At 38.6% G+C, this 16,599-nt stretch overlaps 1 protein-coding gene and 1 long non-coding RNA gene across 4 annotated transcripts in view; both read right to left on the bottom strand.

Moving 5' to 3' along the window:
• Positions 1 to 2,736, bottom strand: part of LOC308064809 — a 104,887-nt gene extending 102,151 nt beyond the window's left edge. The window contains exon 1 of the long non-coding RNA XR_013928531.1: positions 120 to 2,736. This is a non-coding gene — a long non-coding RNA (uncharacterized lncRNA). The remainder of the gene's footprint in view (positions 1 to 119) is intronic.
• Positions 2,737 to 11,912: 9,176 nt separating this feature from the next.
• The window catches only part of HACE1 (HECT domain and ankyrin repeat containing E3 ubiquitin protein ligase 1), a 54,771-nt gene continuing 50,084 nt past the window's right edge, over positions 11,913 to 16,599 (bottom strand). For all 3 annotated transcript variants that reach the window (XM_080389838.1, XM_080389839.1, XM_080389840.1), the window contains 2 exons: positions 13,259 to 13,372; positions 11,913 to 12,830 (listed from right to left, as the gene is read on the bottom strand). In XM_080389838.1, coding sequence (XP_080245964.1) covers positions 12,728 to 12,830; positions 13,259 to 13,372 — 217 coding nt within the window. In that variant the 3' untranslated portion in view covers positions 11,913 to 12,727. The remainder of the gene's footprint in view (positions 12,831 to 13,258; positions 13,373 to 16,599) is intronic.

Raw genomic sequence — 16,599 nt, 5'->3', positions numbered from 1 at the left:
AACCCTCTGAGCTCTGCCATTCAGCCAGTTCTCAACCCATGTCACTGTCCACCCGTCTAACCCACGCTTCCTAAACTTGCATATGAGGATATTACGTGAGACAGTGTCAAAAGCCTTACCGAAGTCAAAGTGGACAGCAGCCACCACTCTCTCCTCATGTACCCAGCCAGTCATTCCATCACAGAAGGCTATTAGGTTGGTCAGGCATGACTTTCCCATGCTGAATCCATGTTGACTGTTCCTGATGACCTTCTTTTCCTCTACATCCTTAGAGATGACCTTCAGGATGAGCTGTTCCATCACCTTTCCAGAGATGGAGGTGAGACAACTGGCCTGTAGTTTCCTAGGTCCTTCTTCTTGCCCTTTTTGAAGACTGGTGTGACATTGGCTACCCTCCAGTACTCAGGCATCTCTCCAGTTCTCCATGACTTTCAAAGATGATGGAGAGTGGTTTGGCAACAACATCTGCCAGCAATAACACCCCTCAGCATTCAGGGGTGCATCCCATCAGGGCCCATGGATTTGTGGGTGTCAAGTTTGCTTAAGTGATCTCTAACATGATCCTCCTTGACCAAGGGAGTGTCTTCCTTTCTCCAGACTTCCTCTCTTGCCTCCAGGGTCTGGGAAACCAGAGGGCCAGCCTTGGCAGTGAGGACCAAAGCAGAGAAGGCATTGGGTAACTCCGCCTTTAGTTTGGCCTTTGACAGATTTAAGGCCTGGAATCCTGCAAAGATAGAAATCAGAACATTCCACCACTGGCAGCAAATAAGTCAAGATAATTACACTTAAATGCATTCCTGTTGCTTGATGATACTGATTCATTCTTTGCATGCATTCTTTGCATGAAGCACACAGCAAAACAAAACCAGATGTTTACCTTCTGATGTAACTTTATAAGCCAAAAAACCAGCTTAAAGCCCTGAAGTAACAATGTCTTATAATATTTAATGGAATGGCTGGCAGGGTGATCTCACTTGTAATGCTGGGTGCAACCAGTATCTCATTTTTAAGTTAATTTTATTTAAGTTAAAAAGGAAACACAAGTGTCAGCGAAAGTGGGTGTTCTGCAAGTAGCCCTGTACGCTTTGAGATCTGGTACTCCGAGACTGTACAGAGATAGAGAGGTTATGCCACCTACAACCATGGCTCCTACCTTTCATTATGAAAGAATTTTCATCTGTGATTTCTCGCTTCTGGTGATGCTGATCTATGTGTTACACCCAGGGAAATACAAATGTGACAGAAATCTCAAATAGTTAAGTTATCTTACTTAAGCAGGTTCAGACATACTGAACTAGCACAGCTTTATGGTCCAGGATCAGAGTAGATAGTTATCCTAAGGCAGCAAAAGCAATGGAAATATTTTTGATTTATACTTGGCACTCCTTTTTGGGGGGCTGTTAGGAGTTGGTGTTTGGTATATATCACCACCTGGTTATATATCATCTTCAAAATTAGAGACCTTCAGACCCTGAAGATTCTTTGCTAGTTTACTGCTTTCTAACCTTACCTTCATCAAGACATGCTCAGAAGCCCTCCTGATGATGTTAAGTTTGTTTTGTCTGAAGGGGAGGATGGCATGAAATTTAAAGATCTGATATTCCACAGTCACAGAAAAATAAGGTACATTTAGAAAAAGAAAAAAAGAACACCACACACAAAAACCCCACAGTGTCTCTGTAGTGCCACAGAATAGCACCGTGGATGAGGACTCTGGCACATTTCTTGCAAAACTAAGAAACTCCCCACCCTGGCTCTGAAACACTCTTTTTCTTTCTTTCAAGTGCTGCCTGCTTCAAATACAGATTTAAAGTTTTTTCATATATGCAACTGTTCATCTTAAACTGATCATCTTTGCTCTGCAAAGACAGAGCAAAACAGAACACCACTTAATTACCTTTACACTGTCCAGAAACTGCTTTCCACTTTGCAGAAAACACCACCACCCAACTCGCTTATCCCTTCCAGGAAAATTTGTACAGAAGGAGGCAGGTACCTACACCAATGACACTAACAGTAGGTTTTAAAGCATGATGCCGATAACACCGGATAAAAATAGCTCAGGAGTTTGAGTTAGACAAAACATGCTAAAATACAAACATTGGACATTATTTTATTAAACAAAAAAACATTATTTGTAGTCAATATATATTGAAGGCATGTAGTAGATTTAGTGTCAAATTCTCAACATAAAGAAAAAATACAGACTTTCTTAGTATAGATTGTACTAGTGAGAGCTTGTATGTATAGAAAATAAGGTAGCATCAACACAAGATGGACTGTGGGTTCAACTTCAGGTAGTTAGTCTTGGTATAGAAGTTGTCAGATGATGTTGAATGGATACAGAAAAAGACCTAAACAAGAGGAGCATAACACTGTCATTAAGGCCTCTGAAATTTAATTTAATTTCTGCTGGGAAGAAAAAGTAAAGTTCCCCGTAAGATAACCCCTACCGCTTAAAAGCAACTTCCCAACTTTGTCAGAAGTTGGAAAGCAACAAGTAGAAACTTATTTATCTGAAAGTTAAGGAATCAACATTAAACCATGGAAGTTTTCCGTCTTTATTAAATGCACTTCTCCATTCAGGCCATAAAGTTTCTGGACGTAAAAGCCTCCAGCCACAAAGCAATGAAGGCTTTTGAGAAGATGATGATGATGATGCCTCTAGAGCAAGTTAAAGCACTTGAGTCACACTCTTAGGGGGCATCCCAACCAATTCACGAGTTCCTGAACATGATTGCTATTGCCCCACATTTCAGCAAGCATATAGTCAAGGTGATGGGGGGACAAAACACTGAAGCAGACACAAGCCTTGGAGAGTGTTTGGCTGATCCTGAGTCCTTCTGCACAACTTCATTACCATTTTCAGAATTTGTGACAAGTAAGCACTGAAAAGCATTTCCAAGACAGAGGTCTCCTAACTGCATGTTTATGACAGCCACCCACTCTGGTTTGCTCCAGCTGACAGAAGAGCTCAGCAGGATGGTGAGACAGAAGAGCAAGTGAACTGTCAAGGTCTCACGTAGGCGCTGTCTCCAGGGAAGGGTCACCAGAATTAAACCCTGGACAAAAATACAGACACGACATCCAGATCCTTCCAGATGTTCCTAGCAAACTCATCTGTTCTGTGAGGCACCACACAGCTACACAAAGGGTGCTTCTCTCCCTCAGAAGTTTACAGCCTAACTGTAATATCATGGGCCAACATAAAGAGACATTAAGTGATTTACTAAGGTTAAAAAGGAGGTCAGTGGCAGAGGCAGGCATCAAACATGAGCCTCAGCAGTCTCTGTGTAATCTGTCTGTCCATTGAACTTTCCTGGCTGTTAAGCACAAAGACCCACGACAGAGCAAAAGCCCCTGGTGAACTCACATCAAACCAGTCAAGACTGAGTAACAGAAAATCTTGGTACTGGAGACAGACAGATGCAGAAGCAGAAACAAAACCTACAGTCCAGCAGTGCAAGTCACGGCCAAAGGTGAACGTTTTCTGTGAAAGACAGTAAGGAAAAGATTTTCTCCAGGCTTTTCCACATATGCACAAGTAAAGTACACATAGTTATGAGCTGTAATTAACACACAGCTGGTCTCCTGAACAGTTTTAATCCAAGTATTAATACAACTTGGAGAATGCAGGGCTTTACATTAAAGGCTATCAGTTACTCATACATTTCAATTATTTTTGTTCATTTCTCTGGTAATGCTATTAGTGAAGACACAGGAAATCATCCCCAAATACACAGAACGAAACTGTAATGAACAGAAAAGACTGGAAGCATGTTTGTCTGGTCTAAGACAGTTCTTAAATTGCCACAATCTGTTGACGCAGAAGGCTCGGACACAACTTATACAACCAATGCTGTCAAGTTAGGGCCACTTTATTAAGGGATACACAGTAATTTATACTCTACAGGTGCTATTAATAGACCCACACCAATTTATACCCCCAGCTAAAAATACAGATGCTATGCAGGCTTTGTTATGTAAAAAGTGAGAGGTTAAAACTACTCGTTCACACGCTTCCACCTCCCTTACGACTGGCCCCGGTGTGGTGCCCACACGCTGCTCCCCCCTTGTGCAGGCATCCTGGTTTTTCTCATCTTTCTGTCCAACTCTCTTATCTCTCTGTGAATACACAGTTTCTTTGTCTCCCTTGGCCTTGCATATGTCCTTCACAACACCTGCAGCTTGTTAGAGCTGCGGCCTACTCGGCCTGCTACTATAGCAAAGTTACTTGGTCTGGATTGCTCGTAATATGTCCGTTGTCTTCCAGCCACTCCGCAACAATCCAGTCAAGACTGGAGATGGAGATTATAAAAACACTTCCACAAGAACCCCAAACCTAAATAAAGCAACACTACTTCAATTTAATCCAACTGGAATGTCAACCTTTGTGTGTGAAGTACTTCCAAGTAAAGTCAGCATAACGGCTCTTTGCTAGCAAGAAAGGGAATACTAACATTCAGAACTTTTTTCAAAAAAAAAAAAGACACACAGAAGCCATTTCCAAGACAAACAGGCAACATAAATAAGGTGCATTTCAAAATTATGTCAACAAGCTAAGGACCAAAAGCACAGATATGACAATTAACCCACGTGTCCTGCCCAGGGGATTTACATTTGGAGTTTTCTTAAATTAGAGACGCATTTTAGCAGTTATGCATGCTACTGTGCTTAGTGGGGAGCATTAGCAATCTAAAGTGGTGCCCTTTCAGCAGAAGCTTAATTTGCTTCAGCAAATACTGCCCAGAAAATCTACCTTAAAGCATGGGGCAAGGGGAAATACTAAAATTATGAGTCAGCAGAAGACTCATTCTGAGCTAGCATCAAATGTGAGAGGAAATTTACCATCTCAGCTAACCCTCCTTTAGACCTGCTGAGCCCAGCCAGGCTTCCCGGCTTCTGCAGCAGCAGACCGCAGCCTCCAGAGCCAGTGGGGAGGAGAAGGGATCACATCTCCAGGAGGCCTGAGCACTTCTCCTACCCGCCAGCTGAATGGCATCAAAAACACACCTGTTACTCCACATTTACACTCAGGACGCAACTCACCTCTTCCCTGAGGATAACTCTTCACTTTCAGAAGTGTGCTTCTACCATTTCTTTTCTCTTTTCTCTTGCTTACGTCTTACACCTAGAGCATCACTAGTATGTGCTGCAGATCAGAGGTAAAGCGCAGCAGTTGTCCCCGGGCCACCTCACCAGCCCCAATCTATTATGGAATTCAGATTCCCTACAGTACAACCCCATCCTTTAGGTGACATACACCTAAAAGCCATACAGCCATAACATCCACAGGTGTCCACAATACCAGTCACTAGCTGCATCACTTTATTTCCACAAAGACAGCAATTAGAAGAATTAATCTGAAATAATGCTTATAGACTCACCTAAATAGGTCAGAATAAACTTAATAGCACAAACAAGCTGTGTATTAGGTACCTGCAAAATCTTTGCCCATGTGCATGTGAACTAGTATCACTCCAAGTATTCGGGTTTCTTTCCAATCCATGTAATTTGTAGACCAAGATGGTTTTATATACTGGACAGTACTAGGGTTCAGTTTCCTTTTACCAGAGGTTATAAATTTGACTAGACAGCAACAATTGCTTTTTAATCTAAGCAAACTGATGTGTCAGAGGCAATCAGTACAGTGAAGCTATCCCAGGAGAGTCCTAATAATCCCAATGAATCACTCGGCACTATATGAAACTCAATAGTCGAACTCTTGGCACTGAATGTCACAAGCACTTAACACAGCAAGTATATACAGCTGCAAACAGCAGGCTCGGGGATGCATGCCTTCACAGTGTCTGCACTCCTGCTGGATTTCTACACCTTTTGGCATTAATCAGTTTAGAGGTTTTTTTTAATTTCTCATGGAAAAAAATTAACACACTTTTAAGGATATTATTTGCTAAATGGGTACATGTTACGTTCAGAGAAAACGGTCCAGCAAAATCTGGGTGGGAAATCGGAAGGGCTCTGTTCTAAGAGAAAATCTAGCAATATACAGTAGTCAATGACATGAGGAGACCATAATGGATGGAAGACACTGATTTCAGAGGAAATATTTTAATGGACCATTGCAGCCCCTCTCATTGATGTTTTGAGCTGATCTGTAACATTTCAAATATACTAAGTGAGCATTTTAAAAATAATGTGTTCCAACTAAATTATATGCCATGTATAGAATGGCATGCAATAACGACATTTTTAAAATCAAATTAAAGGTGCATCAAAAACCCATTTTATTTTAATTCAAGTTTTATTAATTGATCCTATTCGTTCAGATTACACGCAGATTTTTATAACTGCAACTAGAAATACTGCTTTATACACATAACTAGAAATGTTTCAGTCTACCTGACTGCACAGAGCTATTATTTTCAAATGAAACTATGTATAAGAGTAAGCCAGTAACCTTATACTAGGTTTCCTTATCTGGTTTGATTCCTACTGCCTCTAAGATACACGCAGTAGTCCCAAAGCAATATATTAACTCTGTTATTATCCTTAGAGAGTAAAAAAAATTACTGAATTGACAAGTGTGTCTATAAAACACGTATCACAGTCTCTAGTCTATCAGCTGTATGATTATCTATAGTAAGTGTGGGTATAAACAGATGTTCTGAAGCACTTGTTTTTACAACTCAAGAACCCCTGAGGAAGTTTAATCTAGTTGATTTAAAGCTTTGGTTCTTAGCATCAGTTTAGTAGTTGGCCAATTTTACTTTTTAACTGACAAAATACTCTTCTACAGACATGCTAAAAATTCTTAGTAACAATAGCTGCATATACAAACTACTGATTTTCCCATAATTTCAACAGTCTAATTGAAAACCCATCCACTATTTCAAAATGAAGGTAAAGAAAACACAAACATACATGCAAAATCCTCAACTACAAGGCTAAAATGGAAAGCCTGTTTTATTTAATCTATACAAATCTATACAAAAATCACTCAGTCAGTAGAATCAATAGAGGAAAACAAATTCTCCACAGCCTAGGACACTCCAGTACATAGCATTTTACTACACTACTACTAAAAATATATTTATTTTACATTTATTTAAAATATATATAATTAAAATGCTTTGGGTTTCTGTAATTCATATATATTGCTGTTTTATATTTTTTAAAAATATTTATTGTCATATATTATATATAATATAGCATGGAAACTACAGAGAAAAAGAAACCAGCCTTCCAACTATGAAAAGCTATCTTGGGAAAACAGCTTCTTGCTCTGCACTCTTCAACATCTGCATCACAGTCCAACAGCTTGTGGTGCAGATAAAAGGTGTTCAACACAAATCACTATGGCTGCCCGGTAAGAATTAAGCCAAGGTCATCCATTTCCTCTTCCCACAGTTCATATTTATCAGGTTGTTAATTAATCAGCTGCTTTTCTTCAAGCATTCTGTCTAACATGCAAGAAGACTTCCCGTAGAGATAGCAGTACCCTTGTTTTCTAACTTCTGCAAAGGGAACTGGTTACTTACTACCTGTAACAGAGGATACCAGAATGACAGGCAATAAAGCAGTTATGTTCAATTGAGTACTGCAGCTATTTGGCTTCCTAAACTACCCTCTCCAGAAAGACTTTTTGTAGAAAGAGCGGCTCCTAGAAAACCACCTTGCATCAGAAGAGTTTGTAGGCATCAACTGGTGTGAGGGTTCCCAGGCAAACAGCTGCTCCTGCACGATATACTGACACCATCCCAGATTTCTGCTAGAAGCTATCCTATATTCTTTTTCTCCTTACATCTCTGTTGATTAATCAAGAGACTGGAGGCTGACATCAATCATGAACCAACTACTTCTGTTTCACATCAATAAAAAGAGATGCAATATAGAGAGAAAAAGAGAAAACAAATCTTGAAGTCCTGCTTTCCACTCTGGCTTGCAAGCGTTAGGCAGACATCAGACACCTGATTTCAGGGAATACCCCTTTCTTAAACTACCAGCATGACAGTACTTATCTCACCTTCCTCCTCTGCTTCTCCCATGAGTAGACCAGGAGACACTCCTCCTCTTCTGCCTTTTCCCCCAGATGAAAACCACTCCCCAAAAGCTAAGATACAGAAGCAGAATAGCAGCTTGGGAAGGGGGAAAAAAAAGGCTTGTGGAAAACACTGTTATTTTTACAGGCTATAAGCCATTTAAGGTAAAGATTGTCTCTGCTCTGGAGACTGTGGTGATGTTGTAACAGGAACAAGCTATTAAGATAAGGCATTCTTTAATTCACTAGCTATCTTCCTTCTTTATAAAGGTGCCTAAAAAAACCTCATTTGTGAATTCCCTGGACTCTTTGAAATTATCAACACAAAAGTTGTATTGGAAAGTGAGATGTTTGAGTACTTCTGCAGTATCCTTTAGTATTTTAATAACTGCTTGAAACATGTATTTTAATAGAATATTTTATAATAAGCAGTTATTGACAAGGTCTTTAAAAACAGTGACTGGGTGCTCTTAGTGAGACTTCTGATTATGATGGGCTTTTTTTTTTAATTCTAGAAAAAACATGAAAAATGTATCGATTGAGACATTTGTCTTTTGTCAAGATTTGCTGACACACAATCAGCAATGGTACAGCATGAGGAATTCAGGGTTACTCTAAACAACCAAACTTAACCAAACCCGGGATCCAAGACGCCAGAACTTGGTAACCGTATTTAAATAATACCAGGAATAACTCGCACAAAAAACTAAAATAGCTTTATTACAAAACCAGTTAATCCTGTTGGGAGCATTCAGCAGCTGCATTCTTTAGATTGAATAAAAAAAAAAAATAAATGAGCCTTGATCATTGAAGGAACTCTGGATTCTGCTTTTCAGCCATGGACACCTGGCTGGCAGAGGGCACTGGGAGGAAGAGGCCAGTGCCAGCAAAAGACTAGCACTGCCTGAACATCAATGGACCTCTTTGTGTCTAGGGAGCAGAACTGCTAAGACTACTTTCCTTCAGAGGGAAACGTCAACCCGCTACAGGTACAAAAGGAACGACAATTGCTTGGTTCAATTTCTATACCCGATTTGTGCAGGAACAGAAGTATTACTGGGAAATCACCCACACGTTAAGGCTTGGAAGAACACCTACCAAGTGTTGCTTGTCTGCATTTCATGAGGGACAAATAAAGTTTTTTATTTATTCAAAAGGTTTAGAAAAGCAGTCTGAGCAATCTTCTCCTCCTCCCTTGCTCTATGCATCATACATCCAGGTTGGATGCCATGAAGAGAGCTTCCACTCCTGCTCAGGTCCGGAAGGGGAAGGAGCAAGGCTTTTCTGAGGCACTACTGAGCTGTACTTGCAGAGCTGAATCAGCTCATGAGACTTCAAGAGCAGTCCAAACTACAATTTTGAGTTTATACTCCTACATAAAGAGTTCACATCCTTCCAAAGCAGAGGTGGTCCTAATATTTTCTCTACTATACATGTGGAAGTCTCCAAGACCCCAGAAAATTCAGGCCAACCACCTTCTCTCTCTCATTCCATTTTCAATCTTACTGACTATGAAACATACAGTAGAAGTCATTAAGCTACATTTTACAGTTTACAGCTTTAATGGTTTTGCAACATTAGATGCACAACATATTTTCAAGCACCAAAAACTAGGCTTTGCTACCTAACATTTCATAAAGATAATAAAAGTTAATGAGCGCTCATGATCTATGATCTGACAAGACATCTGTTCTGTTCTTTCCGAGATAAAACAATCACCCTGCCTTGTTCTGGCACAGTGGGAGAGAACAGATATAAGCCAATTAATCACTCTAAACTATAAGCTATATTAAGTTATAGGTTCTCAACAGGCTTTTCACACCCCGTTGCTAATAGGGCACAGGTGTCCTAAAAACGGTCTTTCAATGCAATAACTAAATTCTGCTAACTTCACATGGTCAGCCGCAGCAGGCAGTACTGTTTAGTGTTTCAGCAGGGGGAAAAAAACCTGTTCAAAACAAGCAGTAATAAGGTTGCTGTTATACCAAGAGTCCAGTACCAAGAGCCCTATTCCCGTCTTCTACATATTTTCATCTTGGTTTTTATTACAGGAGTATTTTAAAAGGATTTCATTCTGACAATTCTGACACAATGGTGGGAGTATTTAGTACAAATATTACAAGAAATACTGTAAGATACTTGATATGAGACATGACTAACAGTGGCATAGGGGAGGAAGGAATAATCTACTTCACCATTTGTGAAGCTGTAACAGGGAGATCTGTCATAGGAAACTGTTGAGAACATTAAACTCTGCACCCTTGTCACATTTCAAAACCAGTTGCTGAGCATTTTAGGAACGGTGTTTGAGACCAAATTCAGCTTGTTGATACTTACGTCACAATATAGTACAGGAGTGGGGAGACAAAAAATATGACTCTTATTTCCCTTCATTCAGCCTCACAGCATGACACGTTTTGGACACTATGCAGGAGTACACAAGGTTTCAGCCTCCTGCAAACTGCTGTGTATTACAGTGAAACAGAACAAGTGAAATGAAAAAACAGGTTACAGACTGCGTAGCATTCAATAAACAACAGTATTTATAGTAAAACCCTCAGATAAAAGACAAAAAACCCAGTTTACATGAAGAAAACAAACACAGAATTCCTGACAAACAACTTGCATTGCTCAAAACAGTGTCCTGCTATCCATCCACCTTACAGAGGCACATAAAGAAATAAACTATATAGCCAGGAAACCACGCACAGCCCAACCACACAGAAAAGCAAAGTACTTTTGCTAACTGAAGGATGCAAGATAACTGGGATTCAATGCTAACACACACACACACACCCCCCATCTCAAAATCTAACCTATCTAAATAGTCTAAGCTTCCCAGAGCATGCCAGAAAGGAACAGCATCTCTCCACTGACTAAGGAACAGTCTAACCAGCTTTCACTGGATTGCCCTGCTGGTATTCTCCTTCCACTGCAGTGACAGAGACCGCAAAAGAATTTAAACCAACATTTATGCATACATGTACACAAGCAGAACCAGTAAGGAAATAATGTGCCTTATCTATAAAGCTTAAAGCAAAGGAAAATTACTGTGGCCCCACTGAATCACATGGTCCACAGATTTCTCTCTCACACCCCCAGAGACGTTAGTTATTTTAATCTAAAGTATACATAACATCTGAAAAAAACAGCACTAAGTAAGCAGCCTAGACAGATTAGCTGGTGAACTCAGGCTACACAAGTACTAGCACTTAGTGTAGTAAAACATGAACGGATCACTAGCAAACAGTTTCTGCTGAGGATCTGAACCTTAAAACTCATATTTGGGGGGTTTGCCATGTCTGAACTCATTTACTAACACTTCAGATCACCACTTCATTTAGGTCTTGCAGACTTAATTAGATGTTCATCCATTAATATCTGGCACTTTTTTTGATCATATTTTTCTGTTTAGTTTCACCTGGAGAGAATCCAGTTTGCTTATTCATTAAAGCAAAAGCATGACAAGCAGGGATAACCAGATTAATTAAAAAAAAAAAAACCCAACCAAAAAAAAACCACCTACAACCAAAAAAGCACTCCTAGTCTGAACCAAAATAATAATGTAAAACTACCCTAGGGCTCTTAGTCCATTGTATACCACAACATGTGCAGCAACTTATCAAGAACACATGCTGATGAGCCGCTGCTGTGTATTTCTACATATTGAGTAACATATAATAATGTTATAAAAATTTAGACATGAAATTCTAATTATTATAGTCTTGTCAGTTCACCTCAATAAGCTCAAGTTCTTTCCTTGTGCATTTGCTTATGTCTATCCATACCACTTTGACAATGCCTTCTCAAATGCTGCTTCCATGACAATTTAATTACAGTAAGATGAATAAAATCCTGGGGATGAAAGAATAAACCACTCACAAAGACACACAAACTTGTCACATTCAGATTCTGGTTAAAATATTAAAATTTAATAATACCTTTTGAACATACAATTATGTCAAGGAAAGAGTAAAGGCATTCAAACAATAGCTATAGATCTTAAATAATATTTACAAATTCTAAACTGCAAGTTGACTATAAAGTCACAAATACTTTAAATATTTAGTAGAATATAGTGTAAATTCTAATATAAATTAGATATTAACTTCATCAGTTATTTTTTCCAGTGGTAACAGTCTAATCTTTATATACTATATACATTCAAATACTAAAAAGTTATAAAATTTCATTTCTGTTGCTATGCAAAGAAATGGAAAATACTTCACCTCTGTCTTACTGTACAATATCCCAATTGAACTTTCTATATTGTTCTCTGCAAAAATAAATGGCACTTTCACATGCAACAAGGCATAAAGTACAAGCCTGTCCATTAGCAGTATGCCATCTGAGTGCAAAGTAAACTAAAACACAAATGTCATTCAACCACATAGTTCAAAATCAAAAGTAAACTGTGGAAAGAGATTCTGACAAACTTTCTGATTCAGACTGAAGTAATAATGAAAAGCATGTAAACTAATTTCCCATAGAGATCTGTAATTTTAAAAAATGAAAGTACAGCATACCAAGAGGTGTGGCATGACAGTATCAAAGTTACTTTGACAACACAGAATGGAGGAAAAGTTGATGATCCTGCATGAACTCTGAAGCCCAGCCCTGCGAATGGGCTGCAGCATCTAAGCTGTTTTTCTATTGACAGTTTCCAAAATTACTTCTGCCACTCGGAATTGCACATCAGTAGTCAGATGAGTTTTCTAGACTTCATCATGCCATTGTGTAACCGTAGCTTCCGCAGTGCAACGCCACAAGCAGCCTGTCCTTGAGGATTTCCTTACTTGGGTATTCAGGTAACTTGAGCATGTTGATACTGAAAAAACCCAAAAAAAGCACCACATCACAGCTTAGCAAGAAACCCAACAGTAAAGACTTCTGATTGAAAGCCCAGAAGATTTCACATTTATGGAAGAAAACAAACCTGTGCTGCATTACAATACCATTGAACATTCAAATATACTGTAGGAAATTTAGGGTTTTTTTCACTTCACTAAATTGTAATACAATTATTTAACTTGAATATTCCTTAATTAATCCTACTGCCTTTAAATAAGCAAAACAAAGGAGTAAACAATAAGCAAACAATGTAACATCATCTATTGTATAGCAAATACTCCACAAACTGTCTGATATTTTTTTTGGCCTTTTAATGAACATGGTCAAAAGTACAAATCTTTTGAATGCAACTGACATGAGATAGCCCCCATTTTTAAGATACTTCAAAGAGACTAGTTTGCATACCATGTGCTTGATGTTGGCAAAAGATTTGCAGTATATGGCACAGCAGCAATTGTAAAATTTTGTAGTCCGCTGCCACCCATTATATGGGCAAAGCCACCATGAGGCACCCTGGAACTGAGAAAATTCACAGAAATTAGACCATTACAAGAATGTCATAAGCCAAAAAAATATAATCTTTACACTGCAAATCTCTCTCACTGCTAGTAATTAGTTACCAATACTTTTATCAAGCTCCCCTGTTCTTACCCTTATCAAAATTCTCATTTTTAAATGCTTTTAATTACAATACTGAACAACACATTCGTCCATTAACATTAGGCATCAAATTGTTTGAATGACACTTAATAATTCCATTTGCAAGAATTCATTTCAACAACCAGTTTTTATAACAGAACATTATCTCAGTTTAGGCAAACATCTACGGTTATTTATATATACAGTTTAAGAAATGCTACATCACAAAAAAGTTCATTCTCTGATTATTATCCATGGCACAACTGGCCAGTGTCCTTGACAAGTCTTTTCATTTACTACTTCAAATCAGTATTTCAATTAACTAATAAAACCATTACATCAGTCATGTGACCCATGGCAAAATCAGAACACACTAAAAACAAGTCACTAGCTTCTTCAGGAATGTATTCTCACTTAATCATGTTAACTCTTTTTTCTTTTCCTTTTATCAATGTATTATTCAAAGATTACTCAAGATGTAAATGGATAATAGCCCTGGAGTCTTCAGAGTCCCTCCCTATAATTTTGAACTAACAGAGGCAAATAGAACAAATTCAGATATTTTTATAACATCAACTTAAGCTGGTATGTGTGTCACAAGTTAACAAGCTCTCAGAGAAAAAAAACCTCATAAAACTATAATGAAAGAATAAGGACTAAAGAAGTTGAATGTGAGCCAGCAATGCATCCTTGCATCAAAGGTGGCCAGCAGACTCTTGAACTGCATCAGAAAGATGGTCAACAGTAGGTCAGGGGAGGTGACCCTTTCCCTATACTCTGTGAGAAACACCTGGAGTCCAGCTCCAAGCTCCCCACTACAGCAGGGACCGGGACATACTGCAGCAACTTAAGCAAAGGGCCACAAAGATGGTAAGGGATTGGAGCACCCGACACAAGAGGAGAGCGAGCTGGGACTGTTCAGCCTGGAGAAGAGAAGGCTCAGCAGAATCTGATCTATATGTATATAAATACCTGAAAAGAAGAACAGGTAAAATGGAGCATCCAGTGGTGCCCAGCGACAGGACAGGAGGCAACAGGCACAAATTTAAATCCAGAAAGTTTCATTTGAACATGATAAAAACTTTTTTACTGTAAGGTGGTCAAACACTGGAACAAGTTGCCCTGAGAAGCTGAGGGGTCAGCACTCACAGACACAGTCAAAATCTGTCTGGACAAGACTTCGAGCATCCGAGCTCTAGTTGACCCTGCTCTGAGCATGGGTTGGACTAGACAATCTCCAGATGTCCCTTCCAACCTCAGCTATTCTGTGATTTTGTAACTAGCAAAGAAAGAATCTGATAAAACAAAATAAACCTTCCATAAAAATATATAACAGCTGTTAAATGCTAGATTACAGGTACTTACATTAAAAACAATGCTCCCACATTCACAAAATCAAAGTGACTGTAAAAACCAGGAGCAAGAATAGAAAAGAAAAATGAATGTCTCAGCTCACAGTAAAACTACTTGGCAAAAACGCAAAGGAGTAGGGGGTGCTACTGACAAATTTTAAGGACCTGCGACAGAGCTCAAAATACTACTTTTCAGACATACGTTTAAAGGCCAGTTATAGTATCCATTGTAGTGATCCGTTATCACGTAACGTAATGACAGCAAAGTTGGGCATGTAGTTTTAGCACTGGTATATAAGGCAACTACTACAGAGGGAAGCACTGATTATTTGCAGCACACTATTTCTGACATACAAATGGAATTGTGCTCACAATTCCACAGTTCAGAGCAATTGTAAAAGATTTTACAGTGATACTCTTTCATACCATGGTTTTGGCTCGCATTTCTAATACAGCGCCATTTCTCCTGCAGTGACCTTTTTTTTCCCCCCTCAATTGCACATTCAAATCAGCAATAAAACACAGGCCTAACTGTTGAACATTTCTCATTCAGTCCACAATTAGCTAAAAGTTTTTACGATCTAACTTACTAAACCTTAATAAAATGTTTTCCAGGTCAAAACTGTATAGTATGATCAGAGCTTTAAACATTTAAAAGCAACAGATGGCTGCCAACTCATGCCTCCAAGAATCAGGTTTCTTTCCAAGCAAAACACTGAGAATATAGAAAAGAAAGCCTTCCAAGTATGTGCGAGTAAGATCACAGTATCTTACCTCTCCTACTGCGTCTGCAATAGCCTTCAGCGAGAGCAACAACATGATTTCATAGCTTTGGAAACTTCAACACTATTAAAATGTTAAGTTTACATCTGAATCCTAACTTTTCTAGCTGTTTTTCCCACTTACAGATTTCACATAAATTCACTTGAAATGAAAAGAGTATAGAAGAGATACTTGAAGCCAGTTTCCTTATCTTTTACTTTTAAAAGTAGTCACATATATCTATCACGTTTATCAATTATGCTGAATTTCCCTTAAAACAGCGTATAGCTTATTACTCAACAGAAACTATGGTCCCCTAAGTCAAACAGCAATCCCAATACATGCAGAATAGCAATAAAGTAAAATTTATCATGACAAGCTGTCAACGCTTCCCTCCAACTGTTAACTAAAGAAAAAAAAAAAAAGATCAAAAGTTGCCAATGGATAATTACCAATAATTTAGCCAAATACTATTATAAAAACCAAACTAATGGGGGGCGGGGGGGGGAGGTTTTCTCTGTGTGTGTAAAAGCATGCAGAATTGCCATTTTACCCAGCTGTCACCAGAGGAAAAAGTAGATTGTGCACAAATACATGTTTTAGATCCTCAACATGAGGCACAAGAATATTTAGGCTTTTTCTTGAGTGTGCTAAGACCTCCAAACATACAGATTCTGCTACTGAAACATTGCTCACAATTACTTTTCTGTTAAAAGATGTCTCAAAATTGGTATTAGCAATGAATGCATGATATCTCCACTGAAACTACCAAAGCAAGACATTACATTGAAGAGAAAAAGGTGTAAAAACAAGGGAAGACAATAAAAGGCAAAGTTTAAGAAATACTTAGAGATGTCAGAGGAACACTGAAGATGTAATCATAAAAGTTACTTTTATTTAAATTGCTAAATTAATTTCATAGTCTTTGATTGGAAAGAAAGAATAGTACCACTTCACACACACAATAAAAATCAAATGAATATGCAGAATAAA

This window comes from Falco punctatus, assembly GCF_963210335.1.
Source record: "Falco punctatus genome assembly, chromosome: 5".
Classification (NCBI taxonomy): Eukaryota; Metazoa; Chordata; class Aves; order Falconiformes; family Falconidae; genus Falco; species Falco punctatus.
This window is presented reverse-complemented; position numbering and strand designations above follow the sequence as displayed.